Source organism: Furipterus horrens, unplaced genomic scaffold, assembly GCF_987537825.1.
Source record: "Furipterus horrens unplaced genomic scaffold, mFurHor1.1.pri manual_scaffold_2, whole genome shotgun sequence".
In the NCBI taxonomy this organism is placed as follows: domain Eukaryota; kingdom Metazoa; phylum Chordata; class Mammalia; order Chiroptera; family Furipteridae; genus Furipterus; species Furipterus horrens.
Window position 1 is genome coordinate 32,984,695 of NW_028327172.1, and position 19,646 is coordinate 33,004,340.

General features: G+C 51.2%; 1 protein-coding gene across 8 annotated transcripts in view; it reads left to right on the forward strand.

The window, feature by feature from the left end:
- Positions 1-19,646, forward strand: part of ABCC8 (ATP binding cassette subfamily C member 8) — a 73,187-nt gene that overhangs the window by 36,402 nt on the left and 17,139 nt on the right. For 6 of the 8 annotated variants that reach the window (XM_090263481.1, XM_090263527.1, XM_090263521.1 and 3 more), the window contains exons 11-21: positions 2,102-2,142; positions 3,277-3,422; positions 5,582-5,687; positions 5,809-5,925; positions 6,291-6,366; positions 7,056-7,161; positions 15,146-15,181; positions 16,825-16,860; positions 17,482-17,580; positions 18,671-18,755; positions 19,438-19,518. In XM_090263481.1, coding sequence (XP_090119607.1) covers positions 2,102-2,142; positions 3,277-3,422; positions 5,582-5,687; positions 5,809-5,925; positions 6,291-6,366; positions 7,056-7,161; positions 15,146-15,181; positions 16,825-16,860; positions 17,482-17,580; positions 18,671-18,755; positions 19,438-19,518 — 929 coding nt within the window. The remainder of the gene's footprint in view (positions 1-2,101; positions 2,143-3,276; positions 3,423-5,581; positions 5,688-5,808; positions 5,926-6,290; positions 6,367-7,055; positions 7,162-15,145; positions 15,182-16,824; positions 16,861-17,481; positions 17,581-18,670; positions 18,756-19,437; positions 19,519-19,646) is intronic. The other 2 variants (XM_090263488.1, XM_090263502.1) reach the window with 1 other exon arrangement.

A 19,646-nucleotide genomic window follows, 5' to 3' on the forward strand; every position in this document is an offset into this window, starting at 1 on the left:
GACAGCGCTATAGCTAACATCAGCTTGCCGAGAGCTCTGCGCTTCTCTCAAGTGATTACATCTTCAAGATAAACTCCCAGGAGAGGGATTACAGGATCACAAAGTCTAAACTTCTATGTGGCTCTAGCTACTGAGCACCAGGTTGCTTTCCAAGTAGAGCTGTACTGGTTTACAGTCTAACTCTGAACCTGTTCTTAAGTTGGAAGTTGAGCCCCAGAATGCGGGGGAGGGGTCTCAGCCTAGGGCAGGGGAACAAGGGGGTTGCACAGGTGCCTTGTAGCTCGAATCTCTCCTCTCTGGTAATTGCTAGGGTGGGCAGGAGAGGCCCCTGTCCTGAGGGAGCTTCCTGGAGTAACTGGCCCTGGATGGGAAGGACAAGGCTACCTTGTGTTTAGAGCTATACAGTTTGTGATGGTCAAGGGCCCAGGCCTCATGGGAGTCCTTCTCCTCCCTCTCCCCAGCCAGGGGTGGCTGTGCTGTGTCTTAGGTCCCAGATCTGGGTCCCTTCTACTGCAGGAAAATCCATAATGTTTATACTGCTCCTGCCAGGGACTGTGAGGGAGGGCTGTGGCATGACTGTGGGCACCGGCAGACACAGAGCCCTCTTCAGGAAGGGCAGTTAAAGCAGGATCATGTGTGAGAGTGGTGTTGATAAAAAAGCCAGAGTTGCAGGCATGGCTCCTCCATGAGATAGGAGCGCTGCAGGTAAGGAATCCCCTGAGAGGGGCACTCTGTCTTTCCTATCTGCTTAGGAGCTCCCTAGGGCCATGTTTCCTTTCTCCCCAGTACATTGGGGACTTCCAGGAAGCACAGTGCTTTCTCCTTCCTCAAACTATGAGTCCCCTGAGGGAAGGGGCCATGTTTTTCCTCCCACTTGGGGGTCCAGACCCCCAGTATACACTGTGCATGTACTAGCTAATGCAGGATTCTTAGAATAAGTAGAAAGCTTCTTGGGTTGGTATTGACCATCTGGATGTCTTCAGAGTATCAGAGGCTTCACCGTTCATTAGACAGGGGCCATATGCACAGGCTGAGCCCTTGGCCTTTGGCTCCTGGCTTGTTCTGCTTTCATTTGGCTAATTACAGAACCATACTCCTTTCTGGTCTTGCCTGGAAGAAGCTCCTGGAAGGATGCAAGACAAGATAGGAGGGTGGCAGTTAGATGGTCATCTCTTGCTCTAGGAGCACTGCTTTCTCTGTAACTTCAGGATCCCATGCCTAGACCTCGGGGTCTTACACTTTGGACCAGGGGAGCAGGGACCTGGGGAGCATGCTGAGCTAGTAGCCAGTGAGGTGTGACAGTCAGCACCTAGGACTCACAGAGCCAGTCCCCTGCATATCTCCTTGCACCTTGGAGAAAGCCAGCGTGTGTGAATAAGTAATAACAAGTTTACAAAGATCAGGTAAAGAAACAAGCATAGAGTAGGGAAATGACCTGCCCAAGGTTACACAGCTTATACATAACAGGTTCTCTGACTTAAAGTCCAGCTCTCTTGGCAACCCAGGGTCCCTAGGAAGAGTTTGAAGGCCACACTTTAAACAGACCAACTGCCCCACCTGGGCATGGACTCTCAGTCTTACAGCTAAGGGAGGCCCTGTTTTAAGATGTCCTTTGTCACTGATACTTCAGTGTGAGTGAGTTTGAAATCTTCCCCCAGAGCCATGGGAGATTGGGAAGCCTCTGGGCCTCAGAGAGAGCCTGGCCTGGGGGATACAGGGACCAAAGGCAAAGGAAGGAGTAGCAACTTGGTGACTCCAGAAACCCATGCTGCTGACCCCCCAGTTGACCACAGGCAGCCAATCATCCAATCTCATCTCCCACCCCATTTTCATGGGGCTCCTTCACACTGTCCACGTGCAGCAGAGTGGGAGTGCTTACACCTTTATTTGCAGATTTCAGTCTCAGAGACATAGGACCAGAGCCCTGAGGGAAACGCGTAAGGAGCTGCAGGTGCCACCGGGCTAGACTTCTGTCCCTACCCTGCCCCAGCTCCACCCCGCTGGCTGAGGAAAAGATCCCACAGGCTGCAGACCTCCACCACCCTGGAAGTTCGTGTTTAGCTGTCTCATCCCTCCCACTAAACTTGTGCTTCCTCCACAGTTTTCATGAACACGGCCATCCCCATTGCAGCTGTCCTCATTGTAAGTGGCTCCCTTCTCCATCTCCTGGTGGGCTGTGGGGGCAGCATGCCTGGGTTTGGCCTTTCTGCACGGGGACTTCAGAAGATGACTGAGCAGTGGGGCTGGCAACACAGCAGTGGACCAAAAGTCTACACACAGGGCAGTCCCTTCCCCCACTCCAGGGGCCATGGGGCCTCCGGGCCTGGAAGACCTGAGGCTTAATCTTTAAAGAAATTAAACTTTCTTTTAAAAATAGCTACCAGACATGTTTATTGTAGAAATGTTGGGAAATTCAGAATGGAAGGGGCAGGGAGAATTTAAATCACCCATAACCCCATTGGCACCATCTTTAATGTGTTTCTTTCCAGCCTTTTTTGAAGGCATGTAATATGACCATTTACAAAAATAGGACTGTGCTGCACATGTGATTTTGTAACCTGCCTTTTGGAATGTAAGACTATGGCACGAACAATCTTCCACATCGTTAAATATAATAGTAGAGGTTTTTCTAAAGTGATTTTGACCAAAGCCGAGTGTGAGCTCAGTGATGGGGGCTGGCAGCGTGCCCTTCCACAAAGGCCTGGGCCCCCGTGAGCCTGCAGCCCCTTCACCCAGGACGCCCATCCCTGGCTTCTGTGATGGCTGCAGTTCTTTAAAAAGATGCATTTATTTCCCCCGGGGCCAGTGTCCCAGAGCTGTGGTGAGTCCAGGCATACTTAGCAATTCACTTTGGACATGATTTATTGGGTTGGTTCTGGCCTGGCTCTTCAGGGAATTCTGGGTAACAGAGGCAGCTGAGCCAGCCAGGTAGCCGGGGGGCAAGCACTGCGACCAAGTGGTTATAATTCTCCTGATTCTATATTCCCACCTGCGAGGGGGCAGAGCTGACCTAATCTGAGGGCTCCTCCCTGGTCATTCCTGGCAAGGAGGAGACAGGATAGGGACGGAGCATCCCAGCCCTCCAGCTTGAAGTCCTGAACCTGCTGGGGATGTTATCAAGAGATGGCTGTGGGGATGAAGGTGTCTCTAACTAAAAGGTCCCCTTGAGTCCCCTGTTGCAGACCCCTTTCTTGCTTCCCCTGGGCTGAGTACTTTTGGAGTGGGAGGGGCCCACGCCCCGAGTCCCCCATGTCTCACATGAACCTCTGTCCACAGACCTTCGTGGGCCATGCCAGCTTCTTCAAAGAGGCTGACTTCTCGCCCTCGGTGGCCTTCGCCTCCCTCTCCCTCTTCCACATTCTGGTCACGCCACTGTTCCTGCTGTCCAGCGTGGTCCGGTCTACAGTCAAAGCCCTAGTCAGGTGAGAGAAGGGTCCAGCAAGGACACTGGACAGGCAGCTCGTATGGCAGCCCCAGCACTTGCTCTGGTGACTGATCTTGGTGACCATAGCTGTTTGGTCCCAGGACATGCCTCCCCATTGGTCTGGGCCTTGCTGATCTGGTCGTGGTTGGTCAGTGACATAGGCCCCATGTGGCTCCTCTCCATGCCATCCCGGAGAGAGGACTAGACAACTTGCTCACCTACCTCCAAGGAGAGGTAATTCAGTGTCACCTCCAAGATAACTCTGTAAAAAAATTTCAGTATTGAACAGAATCAGTATATCTTTATAAATTCTATCCACCGGTACTAGTTCTGCCCTGCAGAGCCACCCTGAATGAGCACCACTCCTTCCCCACAGGATAGCCCCTCAGATTTCAGAAGGGAGCCACTCATCTTTGTCTTCCCCAGGCTGAGCATCCCCTGTTCTTTCCACGAGTCCCAGAGCCTTCATAGCCCTGGTCAGTGAGCAACTTCCCCCGTGTGCCTGTGTGCCTGGTGCCCGATTGGCCGGCAGCTTGGGAGGCCTCCCCTTCCAGGCTCCAGAGCCCAGTGGTGACTGTCAGTCTCCCAGAGGCATCGCCCCCTTGGGAAAGAAAGCCCATGTTGAGGGCTGAGGTTTTGACGGTGAAGGTCTCCTTGGGCCTCTAAAATAGTTCCTTGAAAACGATGGTCTGTCACGTTTCTGGGGAAAGCTGACTATGTCCTTTCTCATCGTACCTGAGTCTCTTCGGCCTTGAGGAAAGTGACACCCTTGTCTCATGGGACCCTGGCAGGTCCTAGGCAGCTGGCAGGGAGGAGTAGCTATCGGACTGAAGTAGCTGATGGAAGGAGCAACTTACATGAGGACACTCTGGCAGAGGTTCAAGGATGGAAGGGGTATAACTCAGCAGAACTGTGGTCAAAGGAGTATCTAACCAGGGAACAGCAGGCTGGAAAAAGATCAGCTCTCATTTCCAGGGTTTGCTGGGCTGACTCAGTTTTATTGGCCATGGCATTGTGACTTCTAATGATCACCCCTCCTCCCCCACACCCGCCCCAGCCCTGTGATTCCATGTAGAAACCACTGGTTCAAGGAGGCTGCAGCTGCTGGAAATCCTTTGTGCTGATTCAGAAGCATTTGCATATGCAGACATTCCTAATCTCACTTTCGTCAGCATAACTGAGGCTTTTTTAAAGAGGGAGATGAGACCATGGGCTGAAGGTGGGAACAGGACAGGAGGCCAACTCCACCACTCCCAGCCACTGGCTGTTGAGAGAGGGCTGGATTCAGGAGCAGCGGGAGGGCAGGCAGAGGTGGGCAGTCCGCTGCTGGCCAGGGCAGGGGCGGGTCATGCACAGAGCAGAAACCAGGGCCACAGTGGGTTGAGAATCTCAGACTGTTCTTGCCTTGAGATTTGGAAGGCTTGCGAGGCCCCTGGCCTATTGGGCTTTTTTTGTTTGTTTGTTTGTTTATTGTTGTTCTATTACAGTTGTCCCACTTTCCCCCCTTCGCTCTCCATTTAGCAAAAGGGAGGAAGGAGGTACACAAACAATTCTCAAGCTTCCTCAGATAGTTTCCACACCCCCAGAGAGGAGAGCAAATGAACCAAAACTTTTGGAGCGTTCTCTGGGCCCACAGGAAAATTCCCAGTGTGGGTGGGGGAAGACTTCTCCTTTACGAGTGGAGAATGATACACCTCCCCTAGCGGGATTAAATTACAATCGCATAAGACATATAGTGTCTAGCATATAGTGTGTGCTCAATAAATATTAGCTACTGTTAATAACTAATTCTAATCCTAACTAACCTTAACACTGACCCACCTTAATTCTAACAGTAACTAACATAGTCCAACACCAACCATCTTTTAGCCTAACCAACTTTAATGTTGAACTTTTCCTAAAACTAACCAAATCCACCCTAATCCAGATCCTATCCTATTCTAGAGGATTTGTCCACCCTAACAAGTGTTGATAACACCTATTGCTCCCACTACGGGTGCCTCACTGCTTTATCCCCCCTTAGTGGGGACTTCGTGGGGGCTACACCTCAGAACCCAGACCCTTCTCAGAGCTGCTGTCTCAGGCTTCACCCTCTCTCCTTCCCTCTCCCCTCTGCCCCTGGCAGGGGTGAGGGATATCTCTGTGCTTCCTCTGTAGTGTGCAAAAGTTGAGTGAGTTCCTGTCCAGTGCAGAGATCCGAGAAGAGCAGTGTGCTCCCCGGGAGCCTGCACCCCAAGGCCAAGCCAGCAAGTACCAGGCAGTGGTGAGTGCCTGACCTCCCCTTGCCACTCAGCCCTGCTGCATCCTGCCTCACAGAAAGGGGGCTCCCTTCCCTGCACAGCTCCCAGCCCTGTGGGCCCTCACCTCCTCCTAACCATCCCCAGCCACTCAAGGTCGTGAACCGAAAGCGTCCCACCCGGGAGGACTGTCAAAGCCTCACAGACCCACTGCAGAGGCTGGCCCCCAATGCAGATGGGGATGCTGACAATTGCTGTGTCCAGGTGAGTCCAACACCCTTCACCCTATGTTCAGCCCCCCAATACCATCACCAAGAGGGAGCTCAGCACTGAAGGGCCAGGCCTGTGCACTGAGTCCTTTGCCCCAAGGTCTCCCTATCTGCCTATAGGGTCCATAAAAGTCTCAAGACCAGGGATAAGTCTTCCGTCTCCACCCAGTAGGGGAACACATGGCTGCCCTCTCGGGTGGGCGTGAGAAGACCATTTCCCCACTCCCGTGCTCTGGAAGTGATCCAAAGACTGGAATAGTGCTTTATGGCTTTCTTGAGGGAGGGGAGATAAGAAACTTTGACACTGAGAACCTGGCTATCTTTCTGTTCTCTTCTGGGTGGTGGCGTGTTCCAATGAAGGTCATTGGAGGCTTCTTCACATGGACCCCTGAGGGAATTCCCACACTGTCCAACATCACCATCCGCATCCCCCGAGGTATGGTCCCGCTCGCCCCTCCACCATGATCTGGGTGTGTCCCCCTTAGGGTCATGTCTGAAGTGCCCCTCCCTGCGTCCCACTGAATAACAGAGATAGAAGAAAAATCAGCATTTATTGAGTATCTGCTCTACGCGCACGCATCATGGGTGCTCCATGGCACGAACGCTAGAGAGGGGGTGGGCTTTGTGCTCGCTAAGTCCGTGTGCCAGGTGGGAATGCAGCCCCAAGGACGGGGCAAGACAGGGCCTTGACGTTAAACCATTGGTTACAGACAGGATGGGCACTTCGAAAGAAGGTCAGACGCGTAGCCAGGGGAGGCGTCATGGAAGAGGTGGGGTTTCTGAGAATGAGCAGGGCCCCTCGGGCCATGAGGCAGGGTGGACGTTCTGGCAGGGACAGCACTGTGAACAAAGCATAAAAGTGAGATGGAGGGTGGTGTTAGCTGGGCTCGCACTGGGGAACACTGGAAGGGAGAAGCAAGAGCTTTGGAAGGGGTGGGGGAAACCATCAGTGAGGAAGGGCTTGGGGAGCCAGGAAGACAACGTAAGTTTCCAGACTCCCTGGGAATTGTAGGTAGGAGGAAAGAAAATGGGGCCACAGGGCTGAGTGTGTCTCTCTGTCTTTCTGGGTGGTAGTGGTTCAGACTCCCCCCTGGCCCCAGCCCCATCTGTTGCCCCTCCCTGCAGGCCAGCTTACCATGATCGTGGGGCAGGTGGGCTGTGGCAAGTCCTCACTTCTTCTAGCCACCCTGGGGGAGATGCAGAAGATCTCAGGGGCTGTCTTCTGGAACAGGTAATGAACACATCCTTAGGGCTCAGTGCATTATGCATTTGCTGAATACCCTCTGTGTGCTTCGTGAGTGTTCAATAAATGTGGTTGTTATTCTCATCACCATTAGTACTTAGTAAACCCTTACTAGGTGCTAGGTGCTTTGCTAAATTGTCTGCATGCGTTGTTCCATGTTATCATTATGACAACCTGCAAGGTGAGTATTCTTAACTGTTCTCATTTTATAGATGAGGGTTAAACTATTTGCCCTAATTCACCCCCTAATAAGTGGCCGAGCTAAAATTTGAACTCAGTTCTGTTTGACTCCAAAGCCCAAGCTCACTCAGCAGCACTGCCACCCAGCGTGGGGAAGTGCAAAGCAAACGTTGGCTTCTGGCTTGATCCTGGGCAAAGCTGGAGCAGACCATTCAGTGGGTGTTTTGAGGAGCCAAAAATAATTCGGACAAACATGGGTTTCTGGGAAAAGATCACTATCTTAATTAAAAAGCCAGAATCCAGGCTGAGTAAATCATGAATCTATTATTTATACCCACCTATTTCCAAAAAGCACTTGAAACTAGTTGATAAAAGATACATATACAATAGAAGCTTTTTAAAAAGTAAGAGAAGAGAAACCAAGAAATGAAGAGGTTGGAGAAGATGTTCAGAAACCTGAGCAGAAGTTGGCTATGGCAGTCAACATACAATGTGGCTCAGAGCTCCCCAGTAGCCAAAGGAAAGAGGAACTGGGTTGAGGGTTTTGGTGCTTGTTCATAAGTAACTGTCACCATTTAAGCAGAGGGCAAGCTTTCCCCAGCAATTATTTCTAGAGGGAAATCATCAGTCAGTATGTCAGGTTTTCATGAGCGTGAGTGTAGCACTGAGCAGAGAGGAAGACCCTGGGCCCAGTGTCTGAACACCTGCAGATATCCCCATTTGCTGCTTTTCTAAAATGTCCCAGAATAGTGCATCCAATAGATGGCAAGTTTCCCTCCCCAATGGGGCTATAAGCTGGCAGATGTGCCTCCTGGAGTTCCTGTATCCCCAGTCTCTGGAACCTTAATTCCAAAGGAGACTGTGGTGTGTTTGGGGGCAGAGGGATCTCTGCCTCCATTTGCCATCTTCTTCAGAGGGTTTTCAACACAGCCTGACTAGGAAGGCCCAGACTTTGGATTTGCGGCCACTCTGCCAACCCTTGTACAAAGTTCCCCTCAGGGTGCTGGAGTGACTGCTCCCCTTTACCCATTGGCTGACGATGTACATCTGTGACAGGAAGACAGGAGCCCCCAGTGAAGTGTGAGCTGAAGAAAGCAACCAGTATTGATTGGGCATCTGCTATGCACCAGGGCCTTTGCTAAGCACTTTGCAAGCACGATCTCATTGTAGCCTCCCACTGAGTATTTTCACCCCAAACTGAAGTAGGAACGGAGGAAAGAGAAGTCAGGTGACTTACTGGGCAGCATGTGGAACAGGGACCCAAGCCTGGGCTTTTTCCCTGGAGCCGGGCCTCAGCCTTAGACTGGGGTCCATCCTCTCAGTCCGGTCCCAGGGATTATTCTTCATCTTCCACATAGAGAGCAAGCTGGATCCAGGCCCACTCTGAGGACAGGCCTTTTCTAGATGGGATCCCAGAGCTCGGAGGCTGGGTTCCCCTGGCTGTGTTCCCCTCAGCGTGAGTCAACCCCCCTCTGCGTCTGGTCCCTTTGCCTCACTTTCTTCATTTCCTCCCCAGCCCCCTCACCCTCGGACACCCTCCTACCATCATCAGCACCTCTCTGCCCTCTGCAGGGGCAGTAGGACGGCTGGCAGGGGCTCAACCCTGCCCTGCCTCCACCCCCACCACTTTCCCAAGCTCTGCCAACCCTCAGGGTCTGACTGCTGCCTCCTTTCTCTTTGGAAAGCTCTGCCCCGGCCCAGGGGACACCAGGGGCCTCTCCAGGGCCACTTCTTATGTACCAGGCACTGTGCAAGGCACTTTATTTACTTCATTGTCTCAGTTAGTCTTTACCAAACTGTGAGGCAGGTATTCTTATCCCCATTGAACAGATGAGGAAACTGAGCCGAAACAAGTTGCCCAAGGCCACCCAGCTCTTAAATGGCAGAAGTGGGATTTGCACCAGGGTGCTCAAGTGCACGGATCTGCCACTGTGCCCTGAGAGAAGGGGCTCAAGGGCAATGTGGAGAAATAGCTAGCCTAACAGCCCACACAGCAGCAACGCTACGGTCGTGACCCCCTCTCCCACTTCCTCAGCAGAGCCACCACATGGCCCTGTCCTCATCCACAGTCACTCTTCTAAGCAGGCAGCCCAGCTCCTGGCTCTGTTTGATTCTGAGGAAGGAGGAGGTAGTGAAAAGGTTATTTCTCCAGAACACTTTGCCCTCCTCCACGGTACAGCTTCCCTCCCAAGCACAATGAGGTGCATCGGGATAGCTTGCAGTCAACCCTAGCAAGTTGTGAGCATTTGTTCGTGACTCAGCTCGTGCTCCCGTTTCTCCACATGGATGTATTCACTCACCGTGTATTTATTGAACACCCACTATGTGCCAGACACTGGGCACAGCAAGATGATTAAGACATGGCCCCTGCCTTTAAGGGAGAGACAGGACATTGGTACTATCGTTCAGTGGTGAACTCTGTGGTCAAGGAGAGAATGTGTGTGTGGATGTGGATTTCAGCCTTGAAGGACAAGTGTGATTTGCTCCCATGGAAAAGACAGGGGTGGGAGAGGAAGGTGGTCTAGGCAGAAGTATCGCCTGGACAAAGGCTTGCTGACATGAAAGAACTTGGTTCTGGTACCTGCAGGGCTGGGTGTAGTGGCAGAAGACAGGACTGAAGAAGTGGGCTGGCCTCTAGGCAGACAGCCCTATAGGCCACACCTGGGAAATAAGATTTAGCCCAAAGGCTATAGTGGAATCATGATGGTGATATAGGATGAGAGATCGGAGAGAGAGAGGCTATAGGAAGGGAGGCCGGTTAGGAGCTTGTTAGGACGGTGTAGAGAAGGAGTTTGGGCAGACACCACTGAGTTGGCTTCATGTGCTGTTTGTCTCTCAAAACCCTGGACACATACACAGCTCTGTCTGGCGACCTACCCTGGTCAATGCGTTCAGTGCAGGGCTGTGTGTTGAGGGCCCCCCTCCATTATTTGCAGGAGTTCCATGCCTCAGACTCTGGACCTAGATCAGCAGGGGGATGATGTACTTGCAACATGAGCCAAGAGCAAAATGGCGTTTGACCCTGCAGCCCCTCCTGTCTGCAGCCGGAGGTGAGGGCTGTGCCAGGCTGCTCTGATGTTCTGCATGCATTCCAGCCAGGGCCAGGGCCTGGTGACCAGGCAGCCAGAAGCTGTTCCGGGAGGCACAAGGCTGGGAGTGGGGGGATTAGGTGGTGCAGGACAGAGAATGCTCTGGGGAGACCGATTTGTTTGTACCACTGTGCATTTACTCCCCCAGTGAGCAAGTGAGCAGTATGACTGGGCAAGCTCTGGAGCCAAGCTGCCTGGGTTCCAACCCGGGCTCTCTGCTTTGGGAAATTCTGCGATCTTTCTGTACCAGTTTTCCCTTGTTACTCGCAGGGTTGATGTAAGGCTTAACCTAGCATGTAGTAAGTGCCCCACAAACATTATTATAAATATTATTCTTTGACAATGTTACATCCAGGCCAGGAACAAAATTCCCTGATTGCTCTTTAATGATACTTCAGCTCGTCTCCCAGGAGAGACTGTAGTGAGCTCCCCGGGGAGAGGGACCATATCTTATTTGTCTCTGTACCCACAGTGGCTTTGCTAAGTGAATTTATTTGCTAAATGAATGAACCAGAAACAACTTAGGACCTTCAAGAGACCACCATTGTGAATGTGTCCTTGTGTGTCTTTCCTTGCATGCCTTTGCCCAAGCTGCTCCCCTAACCCAGGATTTCACCAGCCAACTCTCCACCAACATTTGGAATGAGTGAACCCTATTAGTGCATACTGCACACCGTATTGTGATTATCCGCTGATGTGTCTCTCTCCCCCAAGACTTCAAGCTCCTTGAGCACAGGGCTGGAGGATTATCTACATTGTACACCAGGCGCCCAACACAGGATGTGTCTTTTATGTGCAGACGGCAAAGGAGAAAACCTGGCCCCTGCCCCGAGAGAGCACACAAGTCCTGGGTGGACAGAGGTCTACAGGCAGACCCTACGGTGGGCACAGAGGGTTCATTAGGTGAGGTCTTGTATTCTGGGTCAGAGAATTACTGCGGCAGCCCTGAACAGAGCTGGCATTTCAGCCACCTGGGTCACTTTCATAATGGTCACCTGCCCCTGCCCAGCTCTCTGCTTGAATGGACTATCAACCTGCAAATTTGCAAACTCTCTCCTTGATCTTTAAAAGGAAAACATTTTGATAAAAAGTCAATATTAGCAATTTACTCAAGTGAAATCTTTTCCCTGAAAATAAAGAATAGGGCCATTAATGTCTGCAGTAGAACGATTTTAAACATCCCTGAGGAGCCAGCAGGAAACTGGGCCCTGAGGAAAGCATGAGGTGGGGAAGAAGGTCCACCTCCCAATGAGGAACTGTAAACCAGCCTCATGTGGAGCTCCCTACTGCCCCTGCCCCCACCACCTGCAGAGGCTTCCACACGTCAGCTATATATTATTTCTGTCTGTGTCGCCTCAGGAGCCCCTGCTTGCCCAGGGCTGCCTCATTGTTGCTTTGTGGTGGTTGCTGCGAAGGCTGTCTCCTGAGACCCCTGGTTCCCCAGGAATCAGAAGTAGGCTCCTCTCAGGACGGTAGTCCCGTTTGTACGCACAGTTCCTGAAGGAGGCAGGTGTGGCGGGATAGTGGGCAGACAGGAGAAGGGGCACTCTGTGGAGCCAAGCCTGGTTGCTTTCTGGTTGTAGACCTCACTCTGCCACTCACTAGCTGTGTGACTTTAGGCAGGTTCCTTCACCTCTCTGAAACTTATTTTCCTCACTGGACAATGAGCAAACCCTTTCTTCTCTTGGAGACTGGCCATCAGAATCCAATGACATCATTTGGAAAGGCCACCCTGGGTGAAAAAGGTAACATTTCAGGGCAACAACAAGCCTGCCTGGGGCAGGATGAATAGAACTTAGAGAGCTGTAAGTCTTACCTTCTTCTTCCAACCTCAATGTCTACCTCCTCCCTTTTTATTTACTGCTGGGGTCTTAAATGAGTGTTGCGGCTGTTCAATTCCTCCTCCGCCTGCAGCTTTGGGACCAAGCACTGAACTGAAAAGACGGTTCTATCCCCACCCCACCACAGTTCTCCAACCCCGTGTCTTTCCTTCCAGCCAGCTATGAGCTATATTTGTAATATATTCTCCCGGTGCCTCTGTGAGGTTTGTGCCATTACCCCCACTTTATAGAGAAGGAAACAGAGGCACCCCCAAGTAAAGGGACTTGCCTAAGACTTCACAATCTGTGAGTAGAGAAGCCCCTTGAGTACAAACCCAGAGCCCATATTCTTTCCACTCCTCCCGCTGCCCAGCCTACACCCTCCCTACACCTCCACCGTCGGTGCTTCCCCTTCAAGGCTCAGCTCAGCTGTAACTTCTGCAATCCCTTCCTCATGTTCTCAGATTTCGTCCTCCTCCAAACTACTTTTAAAAACTTACATTTTTCTCTGAGTCTTAAAGGAGGTGCATTAAATTGGAAAAGATACACAAGTATAAAGAAGATAAAAACCACCTAATCACCCAGAAGCTTCCAGTCTTTCCTCTGTGTTCGCATAGGTGTTTGTATGGACTTTCCCCTCAATTTTTCTGTGATACTTCCTTGCTCCTACTTTTCTTCTGGCCCTTATACGTTTCTGCACGTGTCTGATCCACTCGACCAGATCATGAGCCCCCAGAGGGCAGGATCTGTGCCTTCAGTCTGGTTGACCCACTTACACGTGCCCAGCTCATGGCTGGCTGGCTGGAGGGAGGGACATGGGGTTGGAAACTGGGTGGAGTTGTCCTTCCAGCTCAGTGCTTGGTCCCCTAAGGGCAGGCATGGGAGGGATCAAGTGTGTCCAACACTCATTTAAGAGCCCAGCAATCAGTGAGAGAGAGAGTGTGCCACGTGTGCCATTCTTTACCTCTCGGGTTAAATCACAGACACACTCATCTAGGGAGGCGGGGACTACACTAGAAAGTGGAGGTGAACCTGGAGTTGCCCCCCTGCTTCCCCCTTGTCCCAGTTCTGCACCATGGGGCACGTTCTGCAAACTTTAAGCCTCCATTTCCCCATCTGTAAAATGGGGGTACTAACACCTCTTTATAGGGTTGTTGTGAGCATGAATGGTGAATACAAACAGTCCCACACAGTGCCTGATACAAGGATGTCTACATTGCCTGCCAGTCCCCTTGCTTCTTCCGAAATGATTAACATGTCAGTTTAACAACCTCCATTTATTACAGATCTGTCATCAGCACTGTGGGGGCTGAAAAAGATGTTCTTCCTGCCTTAAAACCCCACGGGGGATAAAAGACACAGGAACTGATTAGAAAGAGAGATAGTCCATTATAAGGGCTAATTGAGCAGCTTAGACAGTGATGCCGACTGAATTAGAGCTGAGAGAGCTCAGTTGTGTGCCTGGGTCCTCAGGGAGACCGCAGGTGCGCTTTCCTCAGATAAATAGCAGCCTTTGCAACTCTGAAGGCACTCAAGACAGGAGACTCTGCAGATAAGCTTATCTGGGCTGTGGCCACTCACTGGAATTTGTAAGCTTTGTTTTGTTTTTTTAATCTGTCTCATGTTACCAGCTTGTCCATAAATTACAGCTATCTGATGGTTCAGGGAACACAAAGTTGGGTTGGGCTGAGAGAATGGAATGAGACCACAAAGATGGGAGACTGGTGATTACAGCTATTTCAGGGTCTCTGTTCAGTTCTCCTCCTCAGCTGAAGATAGAAAAGAGTTTCCTCAGGCTTCTTCTTATCTCTGTTTTTGTCCATCCTGGTTTTCCTGACAAGAAGGCATTTATCAGGGCTATGGCAGGGGTAATCACAATGAAGTTATGTAGCATGGTCATTAAGAATATGAAGCTTTGGAGTCAAACAAATCTATTTTCTGAGCCACTTGCTGGCTATGTGACTCTGGGCAAGTTACATAGCCACTCTGAGCCTCACTTTCTTTGTAACATGGGGTCAATCAAAATAACCCTCCTTAATATGGTTATTTTGAACTTTAAAATAGTTAATGCTATTACAGTGCTCGTCACAGTGCTTATGCAAATTCAATAAATGCTAGCTGGTTTTAGTATCATTACAGGAAGATCTATATGAAAATAGAGCAGACTGCTTTCCCCAAAATGTGTACATCACAAGTCCACATTTCAATGGCAGAAAGCTGCTTCTGAAAGGTTGAGGGGTGGCCTGAGGCAGAAGAAAGAGCACTGGCAAAATTGGTACCAAAATTCAGGTCACTGCACTCTGTTTTTCAAAAAAACTTTTACTACAATCCACAGTATGAAATGCTTTTTACATCACAGTCCACTATATTCATGTGTTCCTTGATATATAAGAGAAACAACTTCACACACCACACACAAAACAACCACCATACACGAGCGCGTGCACACACATACACACACATACATCTTGATCACATGCAGTGCACACTCACTTATTTCAGATCCACTTATTGGGTCCCATTGCACAATTTGGAAACACCATATGATTTGATTATGATCTTGGAAAGTCGCTTTCCCTCGCTGAGCTTTAGTTTTCCCAACCATAAAGCGAACTTGGTGACAACCAGCCTCACTGCCACTCTGAATCATGCCAGGAGCACCGATGAAGCCCTTGCTGTTCAGAGGGTGCTCATCCAGGTGCTTCCGGAGAGACAGAGATTGAGAACAGCAGTTTCTGTCCCAAGGAAGCCACTTGGGGGCACTGGAAATGGGTGGGGGTGGGGACTGTAGAGAGTGCCTCTCCCAAAGATCCAGTGTGATGGGGAGAAAAAAAATGGAGTGAGAAGTAACTGGTTCTATCCCCCCCCCCCTTTGTGCCCCAGCAGCCTTCCTGACAGCGAGACGGGAGAGGACCCCAGGTACAGCCTTGGAACTGGGTTGCAAGTGGATCCTGATAAAGGGAAGGGTCTGGGTGTGGGGCACAGTGGTGGGGGTATGGGCAGGAGGATTGGTGGTGGGGGTACTGAGTATGGATTCCAGGGTGTGCAACCTGCGTAATTTTGGAGGCATGAGGCTTTATAATAAGGCATGCATTCTCAGGGAGGGCAAAATCTGGCTCTTGGGGAGAAAAAATGTGGATATTACAATGAGTTGTGGCCCTCCAAAGGGCCATAGTATATAAACAGATATACAATATATCTGCGGTGTTAAGATTTCATGGTGGAATAAAGTCAGGAAGTAGATGTGTGCTTGCCACAGGGTGGTGGAAAGGCAGGAAGGGAGCCACTGCTGACGGGTGCAGGGTTTATTTTGGGCATGATGAAAATGTTCTGGAATGAGAGCAGGGTGGTGGTTGCACAACCTTGTGAATATTTTTTTAAAACCCACTGAATTGGATAAGAAATAGGTCAAAGAAAGGACAATTAGAAAAAAATGTGTTTAAAATGGTCCTAGAAGGTGATCATGAAAAACAAGTTGAACATGACTGTAAGGAGAGAAGTGGGTGTCTCCAGGCCAGACAAGAAATGTGGTCTTGTTGCTTTATGTTCAGGGGGCTTTATGTTCTTGTTGTCAAAAAAAAAAAAATCGAAGTAAAATAGATTAATGAGACTCTGAGACCCTCAAAACCCTCCCTAACCTCACCTCTCCTAAGAACACACTGGAGGTGGTGGGGAGTCAAGACCAGAAAGGTTGACTCAACTTTGTAAATTTAAGCTCTGGTCTTTGCTCTCTAACACCAAAGAGGTTTCATTTTTCTGTCTTTCTCTGCCCTTTCTGCCACCTTGTCCCCCAGTGCCAGGGTGTGATGACAGGCCCAGCCTCTCTAGCCATAGTGACCATAGTTCCTGAGCCAAAAATCAGGCCTCATGGTATGTGACAAGTATGCTTGTGTACGTGAGAACCACAGGACAGGATAGTCGGTGCTGGAGCAGGTCGGGTCAGTCCAGGCCACATGGGCACCACAGCTGAGCATGTCTCTCCGGCCAGATCCCCGGATTCCTCAGTCATCTTCTGGGAGGGCCACATGAGGCTGCTAATCACACCTGGAGCCCTTCTCAGCTCTCTAGTGCCACCCGAGATCCATCAGCTGTAGGTCCCCACCCACAAACTGTAGGCAATGATGTCAGCCTGCCCAGCCAGCCTGGCTCTGACCCGACAGCACTCCCCATCCTAGCTGTTTGTGCAGCTGTCAGCCTGAGAACTTGGCTGGTGCACTTGAGCCCTGATGCAGAGGCAGATTCTGGAGGAGCCACATGTTGGTCTTCTTACTCCTCTGATGCAGAAAGTACCCCCATTCTCCCTCTTGCCTGAACTGGGTCCCTGGGACCCTCCTCACACACCCCATGTGGGTTCCAGACACTACCGGGGCAAGGCAGTGGAGGTGCCCCCAGGATGGCCAAGCCCCACCCCCAGGCAACCTCCATGCAGCACCTGTGGCTGCAGACTTGGTCATGGGGTGATAAAGACACTCGTGCTTGGTGTGAGGGAGCTCAGAATGTCTGTGGAGACCTCAGTCCACCCACATGAACCCTGATCGGGTATCCTTCTTCCCCTACTACAGCCCAGAGCGGGAGCTGGCAGCCGAAACAGACGTCAGGTACTGTGTCCTGGGTACACCTGCCCTGCAGGGCGGGCTTCCTCAGAGGGCTTCTCAGGCCCAGAGAACCCCAGAGCTTTAGCAGGCAGCCCCCAGCCCAGCACAGCTGCAAGGAAGAGGCCCTGGAGAGCCCTGGGCTCCACGGAGTGGTTTGGACGCAGCTGGTCATCTTTGCCATTTTGGGGGGAGGTGGGGGGGGGTCTTTAAAAATTGCATCATACTAAATGTGGTTTCCTTAGCTCCACTTTTTATTTTAAACTTCCATTTGGAGAGTTACTGGCTAACGTCAAAGTTGAATGGTTTGAAAGCTATTCATGGAAGGAGGAAACCAGGGGTCCAGTGTTAACTTGATTTCTTCCTGGGCTCTGGGTGGAGACTCAGGAAAAACTGACTGCAGGGGTGGGGCACATGGGGTGTCAGGCAGGGAAGGATCAGGGTCCCCCCAGTCAGCTAAGACCAGATGCTTAGCACCCCTCGGGCCCTGGGGCAGGCAAGCCCACCAGGTGCCACACATCACAGATTTCTGCCAATCTTAGCACTGCCGCATTCCCATCATCTTGACAACTGCCTCTGAGAATGAGCACCTGAAAATGCCTCTTACTCCCACTCTGCTTTTCCCAGGAAGAGAGGCCCTGTGGCCTATGCCTCTCAGAAACCATGGCTGCTAAATGCCACTGTGGAAGAGAACATCACCTTTGAGAGTCCCTTCAACAAACAATGGTGAAAGCCTGTAGGAGGGAGGCGGGCTTAGGGAGGGGAGAAATTGATCCTGGGCAGCATTAGCTACCTGCCCAAGCCCCCAAGTTTCAACCAGCAGCTCTGCCTCTCTATTGATCTCCCACACCCAGCCGCCCACTCTCCAGCCCGCTTATCTGGATTCCAGTCTGCTCCATATGGTCCATTTGGAAACAATCCAGATGTGGCTGGGCATCAGGGCAGCCCATCTCCCATGTGAGAAGGCAGGAGATGAGGGAGATGAGGGAGTTCTGCTGGCCTCTCTGTGGCTGGTGGGAAGGCCAAACCAGCTCCCCAGGATTCTCTGTGTTCACGATTCCCTGCCCCCAGCTCTTCAGCCTGTGCATTATTTTCCCCACAGTGAATAATAACTAGTAATATTGATGGAGCTCTTACCAGCTGCCAGGCACTGTGCCAAGCTCTTTGAACATGTGATTTTCTCTAATGTGCACAACTATTCCAGAAGGCAGGTATTATTATCATTCTCATTTTACAGATGAGGAAACCAAGGCTCGGAAAGGTCAGGTAACTTGCCCAAGGCCACCCAGCCCCTACATGACAGAAATGGATCTCAAATCCAAGGCTGCCTGACACCCAAGTACATGTCACTAAGACATCCTGATGCTTCCTCTGTGCACCCTGGCTATCACCTGCTTAGGCAAAGAGCTGGCCAAGGAAGTATGAGAGGAGCAGGCTGGGCAAATATTTGACCAGCCATTATCATTACTGCCTAAACCATCCAGCAGTGATTTTCTCTGGCAGTGCTCCAAGTATGGGCTTTGACCATTGATTTCCCTACTACACAGGGTCCATGGGCCCTCTCTTGTCACTTATGTGGCATATTTGCTGCCATCTAATTCCATCCTTCAAATATTTAACTTGCTCTAAGACCGTGGAAGGTGCTGCCCTCGGCTTTTTTTAAGCTCACGTGGTGTTTGCTTGCACCCAAGCAGGAAGCCCATTAAAGTCATTGCTCACCGCTCACAGATGCCCAGAGGCTAATGACCCTCTGCAGGTGCTCGGGCCCCACTCCAGCCAGGCTGATGAGCTGTGTTCCCACCCCACCCCACTCCAGGTACAAGATGGTCATCGAAGCCTGCTCCCTGCAGCCGGACATCGACATCCTGCCCCATGGAGACCAGACCCAGATTGGGGAACGGGTTAGTAGAGCCTCCAAGGGGTTTTCTCAAAACTGGGGACCTCAACCACCCCTGCTCCCCATCCGTCACCACCACCAGGCCCCAAGATCCTTCTCAGAGAGAGCAGGTACCTAGGAAATGAAAGAGGGTGAAGCCTGTAAAACTCCTTGAAGTGGGGTCGAAATGATCTCCTTGAGCGTGGGCTGCTGGCTGTCCTTGACAGATTTCAGGCCTGCTTGGAGCAGAGGTCAGATTAGCACCTTCGCCAGCTGGAGATGGCTGACATCTCCTTCATTTGTGCCCCGAGTACACCCTGGGAGCACCCTGGTACTGTGTTAGGCTTCATTTATGTGCTTCCTGTTCACTCTCCCAGGGGGGCCCTCCTCCACAAGCTTAGATTAGGGTTCTCCCGTGGCTGTCCTAGTGCATGATGAAACCCCTGTGTCCTCTCTCTTGATTTTCACTGGTTAGATGATCCCTAGCACATATATGATGACTCTTCAAAGACTTGGAGATTATATTCCCCACTTCCTAGTGAATTAAGTAAACAGGTACAACTTCCTTCTCTCTGCAACACAAGGGGGAATAAAGAGATGGACAGAGCCAGGCACCTATCCCAAAAAGCTCACAGTTGAGTGGGGACCAGGACAGTCTTTCCTAAAGGGATTTGAGGGCATGACCTTTCCCCTCCCTTTGGTGACAGGGCATCAACCTGTCTGGTGGTCAGCGCCAGCGAATCAGTGTGGCCCGTGCCCTATACCAGCACACCAACGTCGTCTTCTTGGTGAGTGCACCAGCTAGTACCTCCCTAGGGGCTCTCCTGTCTGGCTTGTCTCCTCGGCTCATTGAATACACACGCACACATACACACACACATACACACCATCACCCAACTACCTCCCTCTTCAGCAG